The sequence below is a fragment of the Cherax quadricarinatus genome, chromosome 29 (assembly GCF_038502225.1).
Source record: "Cherax quadricarinatus isolate ZL_2023a chromosome 29, ASM3850222v1, whole genome shotgun sequence".
Taxonomy (NCBI): Eukaryota; Metazoa; Arthropoda; class Malacostraca; order Decapoda; family Parastacidae; genus Cherax; species Cherax quadricarinatus.
This window is the reverse complement of record NC_091320.1, coordinates 20,908,624-20,930,912: the sequence shown is the minus strand read 5'-3', so window position 1 is coordinate 20,930,912 and position 22,289 is coordinate 20,908,624. Positions and strand designations below refer to the sequence as shown.

Sequence of the window (22,289 nt, the reverse complement as noted above, 5' to 3'; positions counted from 1 at the left end):
ATGTTACAAAAATAGAGATGATTTGATTAGTTTCACGATGAAAATGACCTTGAAATTGAGCTCAAAGTAGTGGCAATGTTCTATTTTTACCAATGTTCAAGAGTAAGCAAATCACACCACACGTCCAATACACATCAACTAGGGAGTCTAATATCCTTTCACTAGTGCACTGATATTATTTATACCATTTTTACAATAATGCAGTAGTCTGCATAACGGTAAATCTTCTATTTTTTGTGTGAATAAAAAATCAAAATAGAAAGCAAGAGTAATATAAGAGTGGCCTGGAGAAGTGACTAATGAACAGAGGATATGTTATTTTAGTGCCAAGAATGTCTGCATTGTTTATTTTGGACCCTATTTTGAAATTGGCATCTTTTTTAATTTGCTTGTAATTGCCCAAATTGCCAATTTCTGACCATTCCATTGGGTAGTTGAAATTGGTAAATGGGCAGTTTCTTGTACTCAATTGATAGAAAAAAATGGAGTTCTAAAGAAATAGCTACGAGTTTGGTCGATTGGAACAATGGAATTGGCCAAAAATAGGGCTCAGAGTCGGCGAAATTGCCGATGCGTACATATTGCTGAGATCGCTAACTTCACGGGAGTGTAATTCCTTAAGTTTTTTATCAAATTTCATACTTTTGGTGTCATTACCATCGGGAAAAGATTCTCTATCATTTCATGAGAAACAATAATGTTTTTTTTTTTTTCCCAAAATTTTGCGACATAGAATGACAGTTTCAGAAATGGGCTTGCGACAGTCAAAGGGTTAAGGAAGGAACCAGATTTGTCCTCCAACTTTGGCCAAACCCGATTACCTCTCATTTCCCAGGTACATATGACCCCTAAGGTTCCAGCACTTCTCTCTGATTTAAAATTTAAAAACAGATCAGTTCCCCTTCCCCTCTGCTTTGTTTCTGGAATGGTAGTTTGAGAATGCCTCTTCAGACTTTATTAAACTTACAACACCTGTGTGTTGTGAAAGGGAGGTTATTTGTCTCTGTGTGAGGCTACAGCAGCAAATAAGCTGATGTGCATGACATTAGGTATACATTTTACCTGCATTGAAAATGCAGACACAATCAATTTTTTACTTGGAGTTTACCTGGAGAGAGTTCCGGGGGTCAACGCCCCCGCGGCCCGGTCTGTGACTAGGCCTCCTGGTGGATCAGAGCCTGATCAACCAGGCTGTTACTGTTGGCTGCACGCAAACCAACGTACGAGCCACAGCCCGGCTCGTCTACAGTGTTGGCATGTGGGTACCTTAATGTCATATACGTACCAACTCTCTTCAAACAAAAGTTTACATTTTAATTTTTCACCTCAGTTTTCAAATTAGGTTAAGTTACAACATGTTAGTTTAACAACAGTCACACACTCAGTTTAAGTGTATATGATAGTAGCATTTTATAAACCTTCACAGACACGCACATGCATATATATATATATACATACATCTATGTTTTTCTCCTTTTTCTAAATAGCTCTTGTTCTTTTTTATTTCTTCTATTGTCCATGGGGAAGTGGAAAAGAATCTTTCCTCCGTAAGCCATGCGTGTCGTATGAGGCGACTAAAATGCCGGGAGCAATGGGCTAGTAACCCCTTCTCCTGTATACATTTACTAAAAAAGAGAAGAAGAAAAACTTTATAAAACTGGGATGCTTAAATGTGCGTGGATGTAGTGCGGATGACAAGAAACAGATGATTGCTGATGTTATGAATGAAAAGAAGTTGGATGTCCTGGCTCTAAGCGAAACAAAGCTGAAGGGGGTAGGAGAGTTTCAGTGGGGGGAAATAAATGGGATTAAATCTGGAGTATCTGAGAGAGTTAGAGCAAAGGAAGGGGTAGCAGTAATGTTAAATGATCAGTTATGGAAGGAGAAAAGAGAATATGAATGTGTAAATTCAAGAATTATGTGGATTAAAGTAAAGGTTGGATGCGAGAAGTGGGTCATAATAAGCGTGTATGCACCTGGAGAAGAGAGGAATGCAGAGGAGAGAGAGAGATTTTGGGAGATGTTAAGTGAATGTATAGGAGCCTTTGAACCAAGTGAGAGAGTAATTGTGGTAGGGGACCTGAATGCTAAAGTAGGAGAAACTTTTAGAGAGGGTGTGGTAGGTAAGTTTGGGGTGCCAGGTGTAAATGATAATGGGAGCCCTTTGATTGAACTTTGTATAGAAAGGGGTTTAGTTATAGGTAATACATATTTTAAGAAAAAGAGGATAAATAAGTATACACGATATGATGTAGGGCGAAATGACAGTAGTTTGTTGGATTATGTATTGGTAGATAAAAGACTGTTGAGTAGACTTCAGGATGTACATGTTTATAGAGGGGCCACAGATATATCAGATCACTTTCTAGTTGTAGCTACACTGAGAGTAAAAGGTAGATGGGATACAAGGAGAATAGAAGCATCAGGGAAGAGAGAGGTGAAGGTTTATAAACTAAAAGAGGAGGCAGTTAGGGTAAGATATAAACAGCTATTGGAGGATAGATGGGCTAATGAGAGCATAGGCAATGGGGTCGAAGAGGTATGGGGTAGGTTTAAAAATGTAGTGTTAGAGTGTTCAGCAGAAGTTTGTGGTTACAGGAAAGTGGGTGCAGGAGGGAAGAGGAGCGATTGGTGGAATGATGATGTAAAGAGAGTAGTAAGGGAGAAAAAGTTAGCATATGAGAAGTTTTTACAAAGTAGAAGTGATGCAAGGAGGGAAGAGTATATGGAGAAAAAGAGAGAGGTTAAGAGAGTGGTGAAGCAATGTAAAAAGAGAGCAAATGAGAGAGTGGGTGAGATGTTATCAACAAATTTTGTTGAAAATAAGAAAAAGTTTTGGAGTGAGATTAACAAGTTAAGAAAGCCTAGAGAACAAATGGATTTGTCAGTTAAAAATAGGAGAGGAGAGTTATTAAATGGAGAGTTAGAGGTATTGGGAAGATGGAGGGAATATTTTGAGGAATTGTTAAATGTTGATGAAGATAGGGAAGCTGTGATTTCGTGTATAGGGCAAGGAGGAATAACATCTTGTAGGAGTGAGGAAGAGCCAGTTGTGAGTGTGGGGGAAGTTCGTGAGGCAGTAGGTAAAATGAAAGGGGGTAAGGCAGCCGGGATTGATGGGATAAAGATAGAAATGTTAAAAGCAGGTGGGGATATAGTTTTGGAGTGGTTGGTGCAATTATTTAATAAATGTATGGAAGAGGGTAAGGTACCTAGGGATTGGCAGAGAGCATGCATAGTTCCTTTGTATAAAGGCAAAGGGGATAAAAGAGAGTGCAAAAATTATAGGGGGATAAGTCTGTTGAGTGTACCTGGTAAAGTGTATGGTAGAGTTATAATTGAAAGAATTAAGAGTAAGACGGAGAATAGGATAGCAGATGAACAAGGAGGCTTTAGGAAAGGTAGGGGGTGTATGGACCAGGTGTTTACAGTGAAACATATAAGTGAACAGTATTTAGATAAGGCTAAAGAGGTCTTTGTGGCATTTATGGATTTGGAAAAGGCGTATGACAGGGTGGATAGGGGGGCAATGTGGCAGATGTTGCAAGTGTATGGTGTAGGAGGTAGGTTACTGAAAGCAGTGAAGAGTTTTTACGAGGATAGTGAGGCTCAAGTTAGAGTATGTAGGAAAGAGGGAAATTTTTTCCCAGTAAAAGTAGGCCTTAGACAAGGATGTGTGATGTCACCGTGGTTGTTTAATATATTTATAGATGGGGTTGTAAGAGAAGTAAATGCGAGGGTCTTGGCAAGAGGCGTGGAGTTAAAAGATAAAGAATCACACACAAAGTGGGAGTTGTCACAGCTGCTCTTTGCTGATGACACTGTGCTCTTGGGAGATTCTGAAGAGAAGCTGCAGAGATTGGTGGATGAATTTGGTAGGGTGTGCAAAAGAAGAAAATTAAAGGTGAATACAGGAAAGAGTAAGGTTATGAGGATAACAAAAAGATTAGGTGATGAAAGATTGAATATCAGATTGGAGGGAGAGAGTATGGAGGAGGTGAACGTATTCAGATATTTGGGAGTGGACGTGTCAGCGGCAGCAACGGTATCCTACCAGCTCTTCTTTCTCAAAAAAAAACATCGCCCATCAAAACTTGTGATGGCCTAAGTGAAAGTTCAACTACATGAACCCACGTAGACCACAACATGACCCAAGAATACTAAGAATGTAACCCAAATCTTGACAAAATTAGAAGATCTAAGGAAGACAGCCCTGCTAACCCAAACACTGCCTCCGCTGCCAGACAACCACTTAACCCAAGCTCCGAGAAAACAAGCCTTCTCCTCCATTGCTACACAGTATCTACTTCAGTGATACTATGAAAGGATATCGCAGAAGACACAACACCAGTAATAAAAGAATAACAGCAAGGACCCTAGAACTCAACTTGTCTACCCAGCAGGACGCCAGTGTATCATCAACCCCTCTCACCGACGCCACCCAGGGAACAACAACAACAACAACAAACATGGCTGACTCCCCCTCCAACTCCACTCCCTTCAAAGGATTCATCCATGATAACTCAGGTACGATTATTCCTGACAATATCAAGGACTACATCGTTGCTCTAGAAAATGAAATCAAAGATATCAAAGCAGCACTCGAGCGACGAGATTCCAAGATAACCAACCTCGAGAATAAGATCCAAAACCTTGAAGAGAAGATTACATCGGGAAGTGTTGACACAGAAAATACTCTAAAAGCAGCTATAGCCAGTCACACTGAGCAAATAACAACAATAAATATGAAGGTTGAAGAAGCAATCAAGGACTGGAATCAGAACATGCACACTCGACTAAATGAATACCTTGATTTCCAAGACGACAAAACTGAACAAGATAAGTTGTCTGATGCAGTTATAATAAACAGTCCACACATTCCTAGTGACATAACACAAGCACAGTGCAAAGAAACTGCTATCAGGATAATACAGAACCACGTACAAGTCATCGTGCAAAACAATGAAATCAAAGAAACACGTTTGTTAGGAAAACCAGGAAGTAAACACAGTATAATGATCCGACTTCATTCTTACGATAAAAGAAAGGACCTAATTAAATCAGCAATTACAATGAAAAATGGAGTGTACATAAATGAGTGTCTAACAAAAAAACGTCAAAACCTTCTGTTCAGGCTGAGAAAACTTAAACAGGAAAACAAAATACATCAGTGTTTCACGCGAGATGGGAAAATACTAGTAAGGAAAACATCAACAGGACAACAATATACCATCTCAAACGAACATGATTTCTCTACCTTCCTTAGAAAAGCTGACATTTCTGTAACAGATTAGATAAGTGCCCTTAATACATATATACGTGTGGTGCATATAGTGTACGTTACTATTATATTGTACATTATTATTTTTATTATTTTTCATCACTAGCTAATGCCAACTACCTCCAATACTCTATAACTTTCTTACTGCTATTAATTGCTCATAATTTTAAATTACAAGTCAAATCTTACTCCAAATTAATAATATTCATTATTCTTACCTGTCCATTTAATTTTGTTTATCACTACTTGTTTTTTAGTCACTTTTTATTGTGTATGCAATTAGTGTATATTCCAATTACTTTTTTGCAAGTACCAAAACTATCTTTTGCTAGCTAGTACCAACTACCTCATTTTTTTTACTTTTACTGTGCAATAAACTGCTCAATTTATTTAATATTACAAATCAGATCTTACTCCTAAACCAATATTATTTCATAGTGACCACCTGTCCATTTAACTTTGTTTACCATTACTTAATTTTAGTCCCTCATATATTTTCTCCTTTATTTTAGCTTTATATAACTACCCTAGTTTATACATTCACAATTGTTAAAATAATCAAGGTGCTATTCTCAGGTGCTAAAGTAGAATAAGTTCACAACTTTGCCATTATATTCCAAAACTACCTTAGCTCATTATTTTACATTTGTTAAATAATTCAGGTACTTTTTTTTAGCTTAAGACTATTTACTTTGTTTTATACTTAATTCTAACTATAGATTCACTACAAATCTTATGATTACAAGCATTGATCCTGATACCAACCTCTTATTTAATGACTTAAATGATTCAAACAGTTACTGTAATTACTACACTGCAGAACAATCAAAGGCACTTCTCAGTGCCAACAACAACATAACTATTTTTAACTACAATATCAGATCTTTAAGCAAGCATTACGATGACCTCATAGCATTACTAAATTCCTTACATGCCAATATGTCCATCATTACACTAACTGAAACCTGGCTAAAGCCTGATAGTACAGATGTCTATGCCATTCCTGGTTACACAGCCATACACAACTGTAGGCCAGACCAACAAGGGGGTGGCACAGCCATATACTACTCAGACCAACTAGAATGTATCACTAATACTTGCACAAGGGATGAACATGGGGAATATATAATAGCCAAATTCAAATCCAAATACCTACAAAAACCTCTCACATTGATAAACATTTACAGAGTTCCACAGTCAAACATTAGCCAATTTAGTCAAAACCTAGGAAGTATGATAACTGATGCACGCATGAACAAAGATCACTTACTACTCTCAGGTGACTTCAATATAAATCTCCTGCAAGACCAGGACCCACACGTTACTGAATTCACAAACACAATGAGTAACTGTATGTTGCTACCAACAGTAACAAAACCTACAAGAGTTACAGAGACTAGTGTTTCCCTACTTGACCACATCTGGACCAACACCATATCCCCTTTAAAATCAGGCATAATTACAGATAATACCACAGACCACTACCCTACTTTTCTCATAACAACTCTTGGTAAATTACCCCAAGACACTACTAAAGTCACCTTCAGACTTCACAATGAGGCAGCCATTAATAACTTCACAACAGCAGTAGCAAACATTGACTGGCACACTGAGCTAGAAATCTATACAGATATTGACGAATGTATTAATAATTTTCTAAAAAAGACCCAATACCTCTATAACAAGCACTGCCCAAAAAAACTAAACAGATGACAGCTAAGAGACTGAACAGTCCCTGGTTAACACCCAGCATTCTCAAATCCATAAATACAAAACACCAATATGAAAAACAGTACAGAATGGGTCACATAACCAGAGACCAAACAAAACGTTACTCGTCAATCCTAACCAGCCTGATAAGAAGGGCAAAAAAATTGTATTATGAGAACAGATTATCCAACTTACGAGGTGATATAAAAAAGACCTGGAAAACCCTATCAGAAATTCTAGGAACAAAAAAGATATCACGAAATAGCGAAATAAAATTAGCAAAATCAGATGAACCCCAACTCCCACCAACAGAAACAGCAAACAGACTCAATGACTTCTTCTCCACTATAGGACAAAACCTTGCCAATAAAATCCCAAGCTCAGATACCCCACCAAATGACTACCTCACTGGCAACTACCCGAACACACTGTTCCTAGCTCCGACTAACCCATACGAAGTCTCCCTTATTATCAACACGCTAAAAAACAAGGCAGGAGATTTAAATACCTTACCACCCTTTATATACAAAAAAGTGTCACAAGTGCTATCACCAATCATTGCAACACTCTTTAACAAATCCATTGAATCCTCCACCTTCCCCACAGTACTCAAAATAGCAAGGGTCACCCCGATCCACAAAGGAGGAGACCAAACAGAGTTGAATAACTATAGGCCAATATCCAACTTACACCCTCTCTCAAAAATCTTCGAAAAATTAATTCATAAACGAATCTACTCCTACCTTATCTCCCAAAACATACTCAACCCCTGCCAATTTGGATTCAGGCCAAATAAAAATACTAATGATGCTATTATACACATGCTAGAACATATATACACTGCAATAGAGAAAAAAGAAGTCCCACTGGGGATCTTCATTGACTTACGTAAAGCTTTTGATACAGTTAACCATGACTTGCTCCACGTAAAATTGTCACACTATGGTATAAGAGGGCACTCCCTCAACTACCTCAAGTCATACCTCAGCAACAGAAGCCAATATGTGTATGCAAATGGGGCAAACTCTTCTGCACAACCAATTACAGTTGGTGTCCCACAGGGAAGTGTCCTTGGCCCTCTTCTCTTTCTCCTATACATAAATGACCTACCAAATGCTTCGCAATTACTCAAACCCACACTATTTGCAGATGACACTACATACGTCTTCTCCCACCCGAGCCCAGTCACGCTAACCAATACTGTAAATACAGAGTTACAGAAAATATCTACCTGGATGAGGACTAACAAACTTACACTAAACATTGACAAAACCTACTTCATTCAGTTTGGTAACAGAGCTACAGATGTCCCTCTTAACATAATGATAAACGGATCACCTATCACAAAGCTAACAGAGGGAAAATTCTTAGGAATCCACCTTGATAATAGACTCAAATTTCATACACATATACAACAAATTTCTAAGAAAATTTCCAAGACTGTAGGCATACTATCGAAGATACGGTACTATGCTCCACAGTCAGCCCTCCTGGCCCTATATCACTCTCTTATTTACCCCTATCTCACCTATGGAATTTGTGCATGGGGCTCAACAACAAGTAACCATCTCAGACCACTAATTACCCAACAAAAGGCCGCAGTTAGAATGATAACAAATTCTCACTATAGGCAGCACACTCCACCAATATTCAATACACTAAACCTATTCACCATACAAAACATTCATACTTATTACTGCACCTATTACATACATAGAACACTTAACTCTGATATTAACCCTCCCCTCAAACATCTCCTTGCCAACCTCAACAGAACACATGACCATAACACAAGGCACAGATCACTCTTTGATGTTCCTCGTGTCCATCTCACACTATGCAAAAACTCAATGCACATAAAAGGCCCTAAAATCTGGAACTCATTACCTGTAAATATAAAAGAAACACTACCTGTTTATAAATTCAAGTCTCTTCTCAAAGATCACTTACTCACCCAAAACCAAATAAATACTGAATAACTGAACCTTATAAATTGTATATCTTAAATATTTCTCACAATTATATCACATAAATGTTAAACCTAAAACCCAATCTAACTTTATTATTTTTTAAATACACTACCTAACAGAATACTCCATTCTACTGAATGTACAACAATGCATACAACCATATGACCTGTCTTTGTAATACTCACTTGTGCTTTATAGTAATCTGTTTACATTAAAGTTTTATCACCGATGTCATCATTGCTTAGTTCATCTTAAGTTAATTTTAAGCCAGCCCGTAATGCTATGCATAGTATAAGTGGCTTTGGCATACTGCTCTTTTCTGTATTTTTTGTACCTCTGTATGTGTGCACAAATTTTTAAATAAATAAATAAATAAATGGGTCTATGAAAGATGAGGTGAATCATAGAATTGATGAGGGAAAAAGAGTGAGTGGTGCACTTAGGAGTCTGTGGAGACAAAGAACTTTGTCCTTGGAGGCAAAGAGGGGAATGTATGAGAGTATAGTTTTACCAACGCTCTTATATGGGTGTGAAGCGTGGGTGATGAATGTTGCAGCGAGGAGAAGGCTGGAGGCAGTGGAGATGTCATGTCTGAGGGCAATGTGTGGTGTGAATATAATGCAGAGAATTCGTAGTTTGGAAGTTAGGAGGAGGTGCGGGATTACCAAAACTGTTGTCCAGAGGGCTGAGGAAGGGTTGTTGAGGTGGTTCGGACATGTAGAGAGAATGGAGCGAAACAGAATGACTTCAAGAGTGTATCAGTCTGTAGTGGAAGGAAGGCGGGGTAGGGGTCGGCCTTGGAAGGGTTGGAGGGAGGGGGTAAAGGAGGTTTTGTGTGCGAGGGGCTTGGACTTCCAGCAGGCATGCGTGAGCGTGTTTGATAGGAGTGAATGGAGACAAATGGTTTTTAATACTTGACGTGCTGTTGGAGTGTGAGCAAAGTAACATTTATGAAGGGATTCAGGGAAACCGGCAGGCCGGACTTGAGTCCTGGAGATGGGAAGTACAGTGCCTGCACTCTGAAGGAGGGGTGTTAATGTTGCAGTTTAAAAACTGTAGTGTAAAGCACCCTTCTGGCAAGACAGTGATGGAGTGAATGATGGTGAAAGTTTTTCTTTTTCGGGCCACCCTGCCTTGGTGGGAATCGGCCAGTGTGATAATAATAATAATAATTATAGGCAGTTAACTAAGTGCATTATACTTCCTTTCAAATTCAAATTCCAGTTTATCTTGACATAATATATTGTTTATACAGGAAAGGGTGACACTTGAATGCTTGCAGAGCATTTTGGGCAAGATTAAGCCTGAACAACTAGGCAGGAAACATCTGGTAGTGGGATAGTAGCATTCAAAATTTAGACTGATCTGCTATGGGTCTAGCTCATAGGCTGCCATGAATAAATACAGTATCTTTCTTAAATATATTGCAAAATTAGATACCTTTATAAAGTAAATTTGCCGTTTTTCTCAAGCACTGTTTACTAAATATAAGTTACTTAAATTATTTGTAATAATTCTATAGGTATTAAAACTTGTTTCAGCAAATTATCAAGCTTCATTTCACTATTTTTTTTGCACACTGGTCATTTCCCAACAAGGCAAGGTGACTTAAATGATAATAATAATAATTATAATTACTGTATTATAATAATCATAATGAAGCACTAAACCTTCTATATGGCCCTTAAAGGTTTAGTGCTTCATTATGATTATTATAATAATACAGTAATTATAACCTTTAAGGGCCATATAGAACTGATGGGTTAATCAAAGAAAATTTGTTCATTATCAGTCACTCCATAGCTGTAACTCCAGAAGAGTAACATGAGACCCTAATGACCCACTGAACCACAGCCCCGTGCACCTGTCTTCCATGGGGCAACCAGTACACCTCCCATCTTGAGAACACAAATTATATATCCAGGATAGTTTTGCTTTATTGTATATATTATGTTGAGGTAGGACCTCAGGTTTGCTCGGAGGGAGAAGGAAGGACTGAGAAGGAAGATGGAAGGAGGAAGAGGGAAGATAGTAGGAGGGAGAAGGAAGATGGAAGGAGGGAGAAGGAAGGGGTGAAAGAAAGGAGATGATGTGGTTAGAGAAATAAATGGATTATTGCTGCATATTAAGCACTAAACCTGTATGGGTCACACAGCAGCAGGGGTGCAGTGAAGTAGGGGAAGTAGTTATGAAACACTGGAGATGGAAGGGAAGTAGTGGCAAGCATTATAAGAACATAAGAATGTAGGAACACTGCAGAAGGCCTACTGGCCCATACGAGGCAGGTCCTTATCTAAATGACATCTACCTAAAGCTATGTACGAATGGTATATAATACCGACAAGATGAGATTAAGACACATTTGCAACATCTGGGTATCTTTATTGTAGACGTTTCGCCATCCAGTGGCTTTATCAATACAAATTCTAGGACATAACTTGAAGACAGTAGAACTATGTACAGAAGATGAAGTAATCAGTCCCTCAACCTAGGAGTAGGTGCGAAGAGCACCATAGTTGTGTACATTCTGGAATGGGAATGGGACAAGCAGAGGAAAAGAGAGGAAGAATGAGCATAAGAGACATTATTATTATTACTATTTTTATTATTAGACAAAAATGTGTGAAGTTATAACTGGGTCAGGTCAGGAATACCTCCCTTGACCACCCATGAGCAATAAAATCTTAATTATTTTGTTAAGATCTGATTTTTTTTTTTGGGTAAGTTAAGTGTTTATAGGGCTTGACCTTCAGCTGAAAACTATATAAAATTTCTCAACAATTGAACCTGAATGTAAGTATATGGTACAGCAGTACACAGTACTGAAATATGAGTACATGGTACAGTAGTACATAGTACTGGAATGTCAGTACAAGGTACAGTAGTACACAGTACTTGAATACAAGTACATGATACAGTAGTACACAGTACTTGAATATAAGTACATGATACAGTAGTACACAGTACTTAAATGTAAGTACATGATACTGTATACAGTGCATGAATATAAGTGCAAGATACAGTAGTACACAGTACTTGAATATAAGTACAAGATGCAGTAGTACACAGTACTTGAATATAAGTACAAGATACAGTAGTACACAGTACTTGAATATAAGTACAAGATACAGTAGTACACAGTACTTGAATATAAGTACAAGATACAGTAGTACACAGTACTTGAATATAAGTACAAGATGCAGTAGTACACAGTACTTGAATATAAGTACAAGATGCAGTAGTACACAGTACTTGAATATAAGTACAAGATGCAGTAGTACACAGTACTTGAATATAAGTATGTGATACAGTAGTACACAGTAATATAGTAGCACACCATTAAGTCTTTACTGTAGTTTATCTATTCTTGTTATCCATACAAGACCAGTTTAGCTTAACTTTTCTTTCTTTACCAATGTGTACTTCATGGAGCATGAATCTTAAATTCACATGAAAACTTATGGGAATAAAGCTTTTCTCCTTTTTCTCCAAGTCTTGATTAAATATATAGTACTGTATATATATGAGAAATCTATTAAAGCAATTCTATTGCAATTAAATTATCAGTAATGAGGATATGTAGATATAGCATGCTGCCTCTCTTGTCACTTTCAGCCACATTTATGCTTCAGTTTTATATATTTATCATTAACTTTTAAATTTATGCTTCACTTTTATATACTGTATACATTATTAACTTATAAATTAAATACTGCACTGCTTTATAAAATTTTATTGTTAACCACATCTTCAGTAATTCCTGTTCCAGCACTTATAAATAAATATGCATTTCATTAATAAACTTCAACAAAGCAGATGGCAGTTGTAAAACAAAGACTAAATATTTCTGCTTATTTCCATTGCAGAAGGTGGATTAGACGGCATGCCGTTCTGTGATGTGCGTTGTTTTGATAGGTGGTATTGCTTGTAGCTTAATCTACACACTGTTCTGCCTGTAGTGCATGTTGGCCCCAAGGCATTATTCTGCTGCAGCTAGGCTAGGCAGAAGTAGGTTTAGTGCTGCTCCAGGAGGGTCTTGGACAAGATCTGATCCTCTGTTCCATCTTGGAAAAGTATTCAGGGCAACACTGTTAAAAATTTTTGAAGATATCCTCTCAATATTGCCAACGATGAATGTAAAGGGTTTCATAGCTAGAGATGTGTAAGTGGTTGTTTTGTAGCAATGTAGTAATGCATGTGTATTTTAGTTTGCCTGAAGCTGTTGGTGAGATGTATCAGCACATTCATATTGGTACTTTTGAGGAAGCTGTACAAAACATTTAAATAATGATGCCCTCAGTCTTAACTGTCTTGTCTACATACAATCATCTTTGGAACAGAAGATGAAGTCAGATTTAATTACAATCCTGGACACCAATGGTAGCACAGGAAGACCAAAACTCACAATAAACCATTCCTAATCAGTGTATTTGATTCATCAAGTTTGCTAGATTGTGATGACTAACATGGCGGTTGTTGCAGCAGCTTCCCAGACGAGCCGAGAAGTCTCAAAAGATAGAGTCTGAAAAAGTTTCCAAAGATCAGCCTGAAAAGAAAAAGACTTCTAACTGTTGCTGTTGCCAATGACTGTGAAGTAAGCCCGATCAGCTGAGGAACTTCAGACATACTAACACATAATACGTATTTGCAAACACTTGAGTCATGTTTTGGAAGCCATTTCACCTAAATATTCTCAAATTATATGTATTAATATGCCATTTGCCACTTATGTGAAGCCTGAGAGGCATATGCAGGATAAAGAGTTCACAGTTGATCATCCAAAATTTCAGTGATTATAATAATGATAATAATATTTTAATTTACTATCAAAATCAAAATCTTTATTTCCTTGTAAAGCTTACCGTGGTTTACACGTTATAAAATATTAATTACAAAGAAGGCCACTAGAATGCCTAGGCATTTCAGGAAGATTAATACTAATTCTTACTCTATATTGATATAGGTTATGGAGCAGTATATTTGAACATACATTATTAGATACATATACAATTAGATTTAAAATAGTTAGTACAAATCATATAATATTACAAACAGTAGATTTAGTGATGGGATTGAATTTGTCTTGGCATGCTACACAGTTTCTATTAAAGCTCACATACTGGAAGAGTATCTTAGGCAAACTTAGGACTAACTTAAGATTTAATAGGCTATAGCTATATTAGGAAATTTATGTTTACAGTCATTTGGGTGGGTGTAAGTGTAAATTAGGGGGGGAATGACAGATAACGAGAGTAAGACTATATTTTTTGGATGTGTTCATGATACAAAAAGAGAATTAGGTGGTTTTCATTTGGTTAGCTGTTGATGGGGTGTGTTAGGGAGACGAGATTTTTTTAACAGTAGTTTTGAAAATGGTGGTTGAGTCTGCGGTTCCAGAGTTTTCGGGCAAGTACATGTACATGGTATACAGGCCTAGCTGACATCAGTGACATACTACTACATAGAAAGCCACTTGTTATGCAGAGCATTTCAGGAAAATTAGGTCAGTGTTGTCCCAGGATGCAACCCACACCAGTCAACTAACTCCCAGGTACCCATTTTACTGATGGATGAACATAGACAACCGGTGTAAAGAAACACACCCAGTGTTTCTTCCCTCGCTGGGAATCAAACTCAGACCCTCGCTGTGTGAAGCAAGAGCATTAACTACCAGACCATGGGGCACTGTAAGTTCATGCATTGGCTGTCACAAGATTCTGATTGTAATTTTTTCTTAAGGATTTTGAGTTACCATATCCTCTGTAGAAAATAACTGAGGTTAGTCTTCACCCACATAAATGTTAAACCTAAAACCCAATCTAACTTTATTATTTTTTAAATACACTACCTAACAGAATCACTACCTAACTGAATGCAACCATATGACCTGTCTTTGTAATACTCACTTGTGCTTTATAGTTATCTGTTTACATTAATGTTTTATCACTGATTTCATCATTGCTTAGTAGCAGCGCTGTATAGTCCTTGTGGCTTAGCGCTTCTTTTTGATTATAATAATAAGATTAACTAAGCAATGATTATTATTAAGTTAATTTTAAGCCAGCCCGTAATGCTATGCATAGCTTAAGACTATTTACTTTGTTTTATACTTAATTCTAACTATAGATTCACTACAAATCTTATGATTACAAGCATTGATCCTGATACCAACCTCTTATTTAATGACTTAAATGATTCAAACAGTTACTGTAATTACTACACTGCAGAACAATCAAAGGCACTTCTCAGTGCCAACAACAACATAACTATTTTTAACTACAATATCAGATCTTTAAGCAAGCATTACGATGACCTCATAGCATTACTAAATTCCTTACATGCCAATATGTCCATCATTACACTAACTGAAACCTGGCTAAAGCCTGATAGTACAGATGTCTATGCCATTCCTGGTTACACAGCCATACACAACTGTAGGCCAGACCAACAAGGGGGTGGCACAGCCATATACTACTCAGACCAACTAGAATGTATCACTAATACTTGCACAAGGGATGAACATGGGGAATATATAATAGCCAAATTCAAATCCAAATACCTACAAAAACCTCTCACATTGATAAACATTTACAGAGTTCCACAGTCAAACATTAGCCAATTTAGTCAAAACCTAGGAAGTATGATAACTGATGCACGCATGAACAAAGATCACTTACTACTCTCAGGTGACTTCAATATAAATCTCCTGCAAGACCAGGACCCACACGTTACTGAATTCACAAACACAATGAGTAACTGTATGTTGCTACCAACAGTAACAAAACCTACAAGAGTTACAGAGACTAGTGTTTCCCTACTTGACCACATCTGGACCAACACCATATCCCCTTTAAAATCAGGCATAATTACAGATAATACCACAGACCACTACCCTACTTTTCTCATAACAACTCTTGGTAAATTACCCCAAGACACTACTAAAGTCACCTTCAGACTTCACAATGAGGCAGCCATTAATAACTTCACAACAGCAGTAGCAAACATTGACTGGCACACTGAGCTAGAAATCTATACAGATATTGACGAATGTATTAATAATTTTCTAAAAAAGACCCAATACCTCTATAACAAGCACTGCCCTAAAAAAACTAAACAGATGACAGCTAAGAGACTGAACAGTCCCTGGTTAACACCCAGCATTCTCAAATCCATAAATACAAAACACCAATATGAAAAACAGTACAGAATGGGTCACATAACCAGAGACCAAACAAAACGTTACTCGTCAATCCTAACCAGCCTGATAAGAAGGGCAAAAAAATTGTATTATGAGAACAGATTATCCAACTTACGAGGTGATATAAAAAAGACCTGGAAAACCCTATCAGAAATTCTAGGAACAAAAAAGATATCACGAAATAGCGAAATAAAATTAGCAAAATCAGATGAACCCCAACTCCCACCAACAGAAACAGCAAACAGACTCAATGACTTCTTCTCCACTATAGGACAAAACCTTGCCAATAAAATCCCAAGCTCAGATACCCCACCAAATGACTACCTCACTGGCAACTACCCGAACACACTGTTCCTAGCTCCGACTAACCCATACGAAGTCTCCCTTATTATCAACACGCTAAAAAACAAGGCAGGAGATTTAAATACCTTACCACCCTTTATATACAAAAAAGTGTCACAAGTGCTATCACCAATCATTGCAACACTCTTTAACAAATCCATTGAATCCTCCACCTTCCCCACAGTACTCAAAATAGCAAGGGTCACCCCGATCCACAAAGGAGGAGACCAAACAGAGTTGAATAACTATAGGCCAATATCCAACTTACACCCTCTCTCAAAAATCTTCGAAAAATTAATTCATAAACGAATCTACTCCTACCTTATCTCCCAAAACATACTCAACCCCTGCCAATTTGGATTCAGGCCAAATAAAAATACTAATGATGCTATTATACACATGCTAGAACATATATACACTGCAATAGAGAAAAAAGAAGTCCCACTGGGGATCTTCATTGACTTACGTAAAGCTTTTGATACAGTTAACCATGACTTGCTCCACGTAAAATTGTCACACTATGGTATAAGAGGGCACTCCCTCAACTACCTCAAGTCATACCTCAGCAACAGAAGCCAATATGTGTATGCAAATGGGGCAAACTCTTCTGCACAACCAATTACAGTTGGTGTCCCACAGGGAAGTGTCCTTGGCCCTCTTCTCTTTCTCCTATACATAAATGACCTACCAAATGCTTCGCAATTACTCAAACCCACACTATTTGCAGATGACACTACATACGTCTTCTCCCACCCGAGCCCAGTCACGCTAACCAATACTGTAAATACAGAGTTACAGAAAATATCTACCTGGATGAGGACTAACAAACTTACACTAAACATTGACAAAACCTACTTCATTCAGTTTGGTAACAGAGCTACAGATGTCCCTCTTAACATAATGATAAACGGATCACCTATCACAAAGCTAACAGAGGGAAAATTCTTAGGAATCCACCTTGATAATAGACTCAAATTTCATACACATATGCAACAAATTTCTAAGAAAATTTCCAAGACTGTAGGCATACTATCGAAGATACGGTACTATGCTCCACAGTCAGCCCTCCTGGCCCTATATCACTCTCTTATTTACCCCTATCTCACCTATGGAATTTGTGCATGGGGCTCAACAACAAGTAACCATCTCAGACCACTAATTACCCAACAAAAGGCCGCAGTTAGAATGATAACAAATTCTCACTATAGGCAGCACACTCCACCAATATTCAATACACTAAACCTATTCACCATACAAAACATTCATACTTATTACTGCACCTATTACATACATAGAACACTTAACTCTGATATTAACCCTCCCCTCAAACATCTCCTTGCCAACCTCAACAGAACACATGACCATAACACAAGGCACAGATCACTCTTTGATGTTCCTCGTGTCCATCTCACACTATGCAAAAACTCAATGCACATAAAAGGCCCTAAAATCTGGAACTCATTACCTGTAAATATAAAAGAAACACTACCTGTTTATAAATTCAAGTCTCTTCTCAAAGATCACTTACTCACCCAAAACCAAATAAATACTGAATAACTGAACCTTATAAATTGTATATCTTAAATATTTCTCACAATTATATCACATAAATGTTAAACCTAAAACCCAATCTAACTTTATTATTTTTTAAATACACTACCTAACAGAATACTCCATTCTACTGAATGTACAACAATGCATACAACCATATGACCTGTCTTTGTAATACACACTTGTGCTTTATAGTAATCTGTTTACATTAAAGTTTTATCACCGATGTCATCATTGCTTAGTTCATCTTAAGTTAATTTTAAGCCAGCCCGTAATGCTATGCATAGTATAAGTGGCTTTGGCATACTGCTCTTACCTGTATTTTTTTGTACCTCTGTATGTGTGCACAAATTGAAAATAAATAAAAAAATAAATAAATAAATAGTATAAGTGGCTTTGGCATGCTGCTCTTATCTGTATTTTTTTGTACCTCTGTATGTGTGCACAAATTGGAAAAATCTGTAGCATTCAGGTCATAAATGAAAAATCGTAGGTTTCATTCTTGGGCAGGTCAGGATGTATGGCCTTTTATCTTTACATCTCCTGTCAGTGCTTACCTGTCACTAATTAGGTACTGTACCTGGGAGCTAGTCACCTGTTGTGGGTTACATCCTGTAGGGTCATACAGTATACAGGAGGGCCCCATTTTCATGGCTGTTAGATTCCTAACCCCCACCACTAAACAAAAATTACTGGCGAGTGGAAAAGCATTTTTTTCAATATTGAATCCATCTAAAATGCCTGATAATGTGTTTATCATACATCAAGTGCTCAATACAGGTAGGCATAAAAAAATACAAAAGTAAAATAAATATACAGCATACAAACATGATTTTTTTTTTTTCAATGCATCGGCCATGTCTCACCAAGGCAGGGTGAGCTACATACCTTAAATTATGGTGTCAAATGCCCTTTCCTTATGCAACTGTTGCATAAAAATGGCTGAAAAGAAGGAAAAGCACCAAACATAATGAGCGATGGTTCATTTGACAACAGCTGAAAAAGTGGGACACCAAAAAGAGGGAGCCGAAAATGAAGGACCCTCCTGTACTAGTATTAGCAAGAAAGTAATAAATAAATGGAATCAAGGCCTTTATGCTACCATAGTCTTGGTGTCCCATCTTTAGTTAACTCATCATGAATATTCTTAGTTTTTGATAGTTGTAGCACATGCTACCTCCTCTTCAAACCTCATTCCAGGTATTTACCATCATTTGTAAAGTATTTTCAATTCTTTCCTACACCACTTTTCATAACTCGTAATTGGTGTCTTTTTCTTTTTAAACTATTGCTGGTCTCAGCAAATCTTTTCTATCTGTTCTCTCATTTACAAAGTTTATTAACCTATTTGGTTATTTTATCTCTTTTCTTGTGTCTTTCAGTAATGGCATTTCTTAAGTTTTTACTTTTTTCGTAAATAATTATACTTTTGAACTCTAGAAAATTTCTGCTGCATGTCTGGATATTTTATATTAAGCAGTATACAGATGCACATGCTTATTTATTCATAACAAATGTCAATAATTTTTTTTAGTGCTTCTCCATCAACACAAAGCATATCTAAGACAGCAAATTAATTAATATGGATTCTTTCTATTGGAAGTCTACCCACCTGGAGTGCATTCCGAGGATCAGTGTCCTCACAGAACAGTCCTTGCCCAGACCCTGGTCTTCTGTTATGGGCCAAATTCTAGGGAGGACCTAAGAACCCCAATGGCTTACACATACTGGGGAAGAGGAACTCAGGACCCCAGTGGAAATAAGCCACTGCTTAGCTTTCTTGAGCTATCCTAGTTCATTAAACTTATGTTACTAGTATAGTCTGAATAGCTTTCTCTCTGAATGTTATCCTCAAGGTTGTCAGCAATGCATAAGATTTTCTCCCTTTTCTGTGGTCATAATCAAGACCTTCCCAATTAGAATGTCACCACACAATATATATTCTTCATTAGGTCTGGTTTTGCTGCATTAATATTCATTACATAACATTTATTTACATTATTCCATCAGTTTTTTGCTCCATTTGATTAATTTACTGTATTTAAACCTCTTTGTAGGTGTTACGTTGGTTTCCCTTATTTCTTGGATAGTAAGGTTCTCACTACATGTTCTAGTGTGGGGTAGCTTTTACTTAGCGGCCTTATTTGTCTAGGGGTAATACTTACATCATGGCTGATCATCTTGAGTGTCTCTGATACCCTTTCACCAGCCCTCTTCACAGGTTATGTAAACTACTACTATAAAAATATAACTGTATTCTCAATAGATATGTACAGAATATACAATTACAGCCTCACATTTTCAAAACAACGATCTACACACTGCATAACTGTTCTCCCACATGGTGTACCTTATTAACTTTTGTCCTTCTCTCTTGACATAACTCTGGCTAACCAGTGTTTTGACACACTTTAGTCACCCTGGGTATGGTGGCCACAACTTAAATTATAAAAACTCACCTCTGGAGCACACATAATGCCCCAAAAGATAGAAGAAGGACCAAGAGATCCTGCCAGGTTGAAGGTCAGCCACAGAGAGAGGGAGTCAGTGAGAGGGAGAGAGAGAGAGAGCCTGCCTAAGCTCCTCCCACCAAAACAAAAGACTGTTGCCAAGCACAATTCTCCAGTTACCACAATTCTACCACCTCTTAATTTTACTTTTACAAAAAGAAATACAACTTTATAAACTACTTATTTAAATTGTGTGTGTGTCTATAGTATAACCTATTATATTGAGAAAAATAGGTTTGACCCAGCTGCCTCTCAGTCATAAGGTTGATCAGTCCTTCTGACATTTAGAGCAAAGTCCCCATCAATTCAATATAATTAGGTATTTCAGAGTAACTGTTACTTATAAATACATGTTGGGTCCTATAGCCCCATAACAGTAGGGTTATAGTAATTTTTAGTTTCTGCTGACCCTCGGAGCTTGGCCTGATGCCAGGCATTCTTGTTGATAATCTGTTGAACCAGGGCAATGCTATTAGCAGCCTGCTGACCCACATAATCCATCACAGCTCGTAGCAGGTTGAATAATCTTGTGCCATGAATTTTTGACACAGTGTTCTCTTATTATGCTCATGCACCTCCACTCTTCAAGTATACTATTTTACATTTCCTCTAATATTCGTCTAGTATGGTGTTGAATCGCCTCCCAGTATCTCTCATCTGGTAATGTGTTGAATTTCCTCCCAATATCTCTCATCCAGTAAGGTGTTGAATTTCCTAAGTTGTTACAGCAGTAAATACACTGCTACTGGAGGAACTTTGCCCTCCATTATCTTCTGTATATAAATTATTAGATATATCTCTCTCTTCTTGAGCTACCATACTTTGAAGTGTTCCCAGTAGTATAATGCTTTATTGACTGTTCAAGTTCTTAATGATCTCTCTACATTTTCCAGCTTTGATATCTCTCCTGCCATGAATGGAGCTGTGAGTACAGAGCAATATTCTAGAAGTGAGAATATAAGTAATTTAAATGACTTCTTCAATAAGATTTTTTCACTTGTAAATATTTTCATACTCTGTATAATGTATATACTTGATTTCCAGTTTTATTATTTACCAATTCTCACAATTTTAATTTATGCAATATTCTACATTTAATTAATTTTCAGTTTTGAATAGCAAGATGACACCTTTTCTCTTACCATATGATCAACTAAGATTTTTTCAAAAGTATATTTCCAAAATTCATCCTTTTAAACACTGGAACACTATATAGTATATATCATAATATAATTATTCAAACTTGTACCATCAAACTGAATAAAAAAAAATTTGTCTTGTGAGGATGTTTGTTAGGTAAATAAATCTTCAGTGCAATTAAGCACGTATGTATGTGTGTGTGTATATCATTCGTAAATGTACGTATGTGCATATATATTTCTTTCAATTTTTAGCCATGTTCATAAAAAAATTTATTTCAGTAACCATTAAAATCCTTGGCTATTATGGTGTTAATGCTTCAATCAGAGCCACCTAATTTTCTGAAATACTATTTTATTCAAATGAATGCATTAATAACTCAGTTCTATATAAATAACCCTTTGATATTAAGCCCTGGCATTGAGGAACATATACTCTAACACAATATTATAAAGGCTTAACTCAAAAAAACAAATAATGGTTCTTACCCCATAGATACAAACATAATACTGTATAACTGTATAGGTATGTGCACAAATGTACAATTTTTCTTTTAATTTCCTAGTTAAAATAGTATATAGTATTAC

At 37.0% G+C, this 22,289-nt stretch overlaps 1 protein-coding gene across 5 annotated transcripts in view; it reads left to right on the top strand.

Annotated features, from left to right (window-relative positions):
- Window positions 1–22,289, top strand: part of Gel (Gelsolin) — a 534,558-nt gene that overhangs the window by 491,734 nt on the left and 20,535 nt on the right. Inside the window, exon 20 of one of the 5 annotated variants that reach the window (XR_008407326.2) lies at window positions 21,456–21,511. The exons of 1 other annotated variant lie outside the window; for it this stretch is intronic. Coding sequence is in view for 3 of the 4 variants with exons in the window: in XM_053779356.2 (XP_053635331.1) it covers window positions 13,444–13,548 (105 nt within the window). In the remaining variant the exon portion in view is untranslated. Of the gene's footprint in view, window positions 1–12,827; window positions 12,860–13,443; window positions 13,556–21,455; window positions 21,512–22,289 lie in introns of all 5 variants that reach the window. 3 more of the 5 variants (XM_053779357.2, XM_053779356.2, XM_053779359.2) reach the window with 3 other exon arrangements.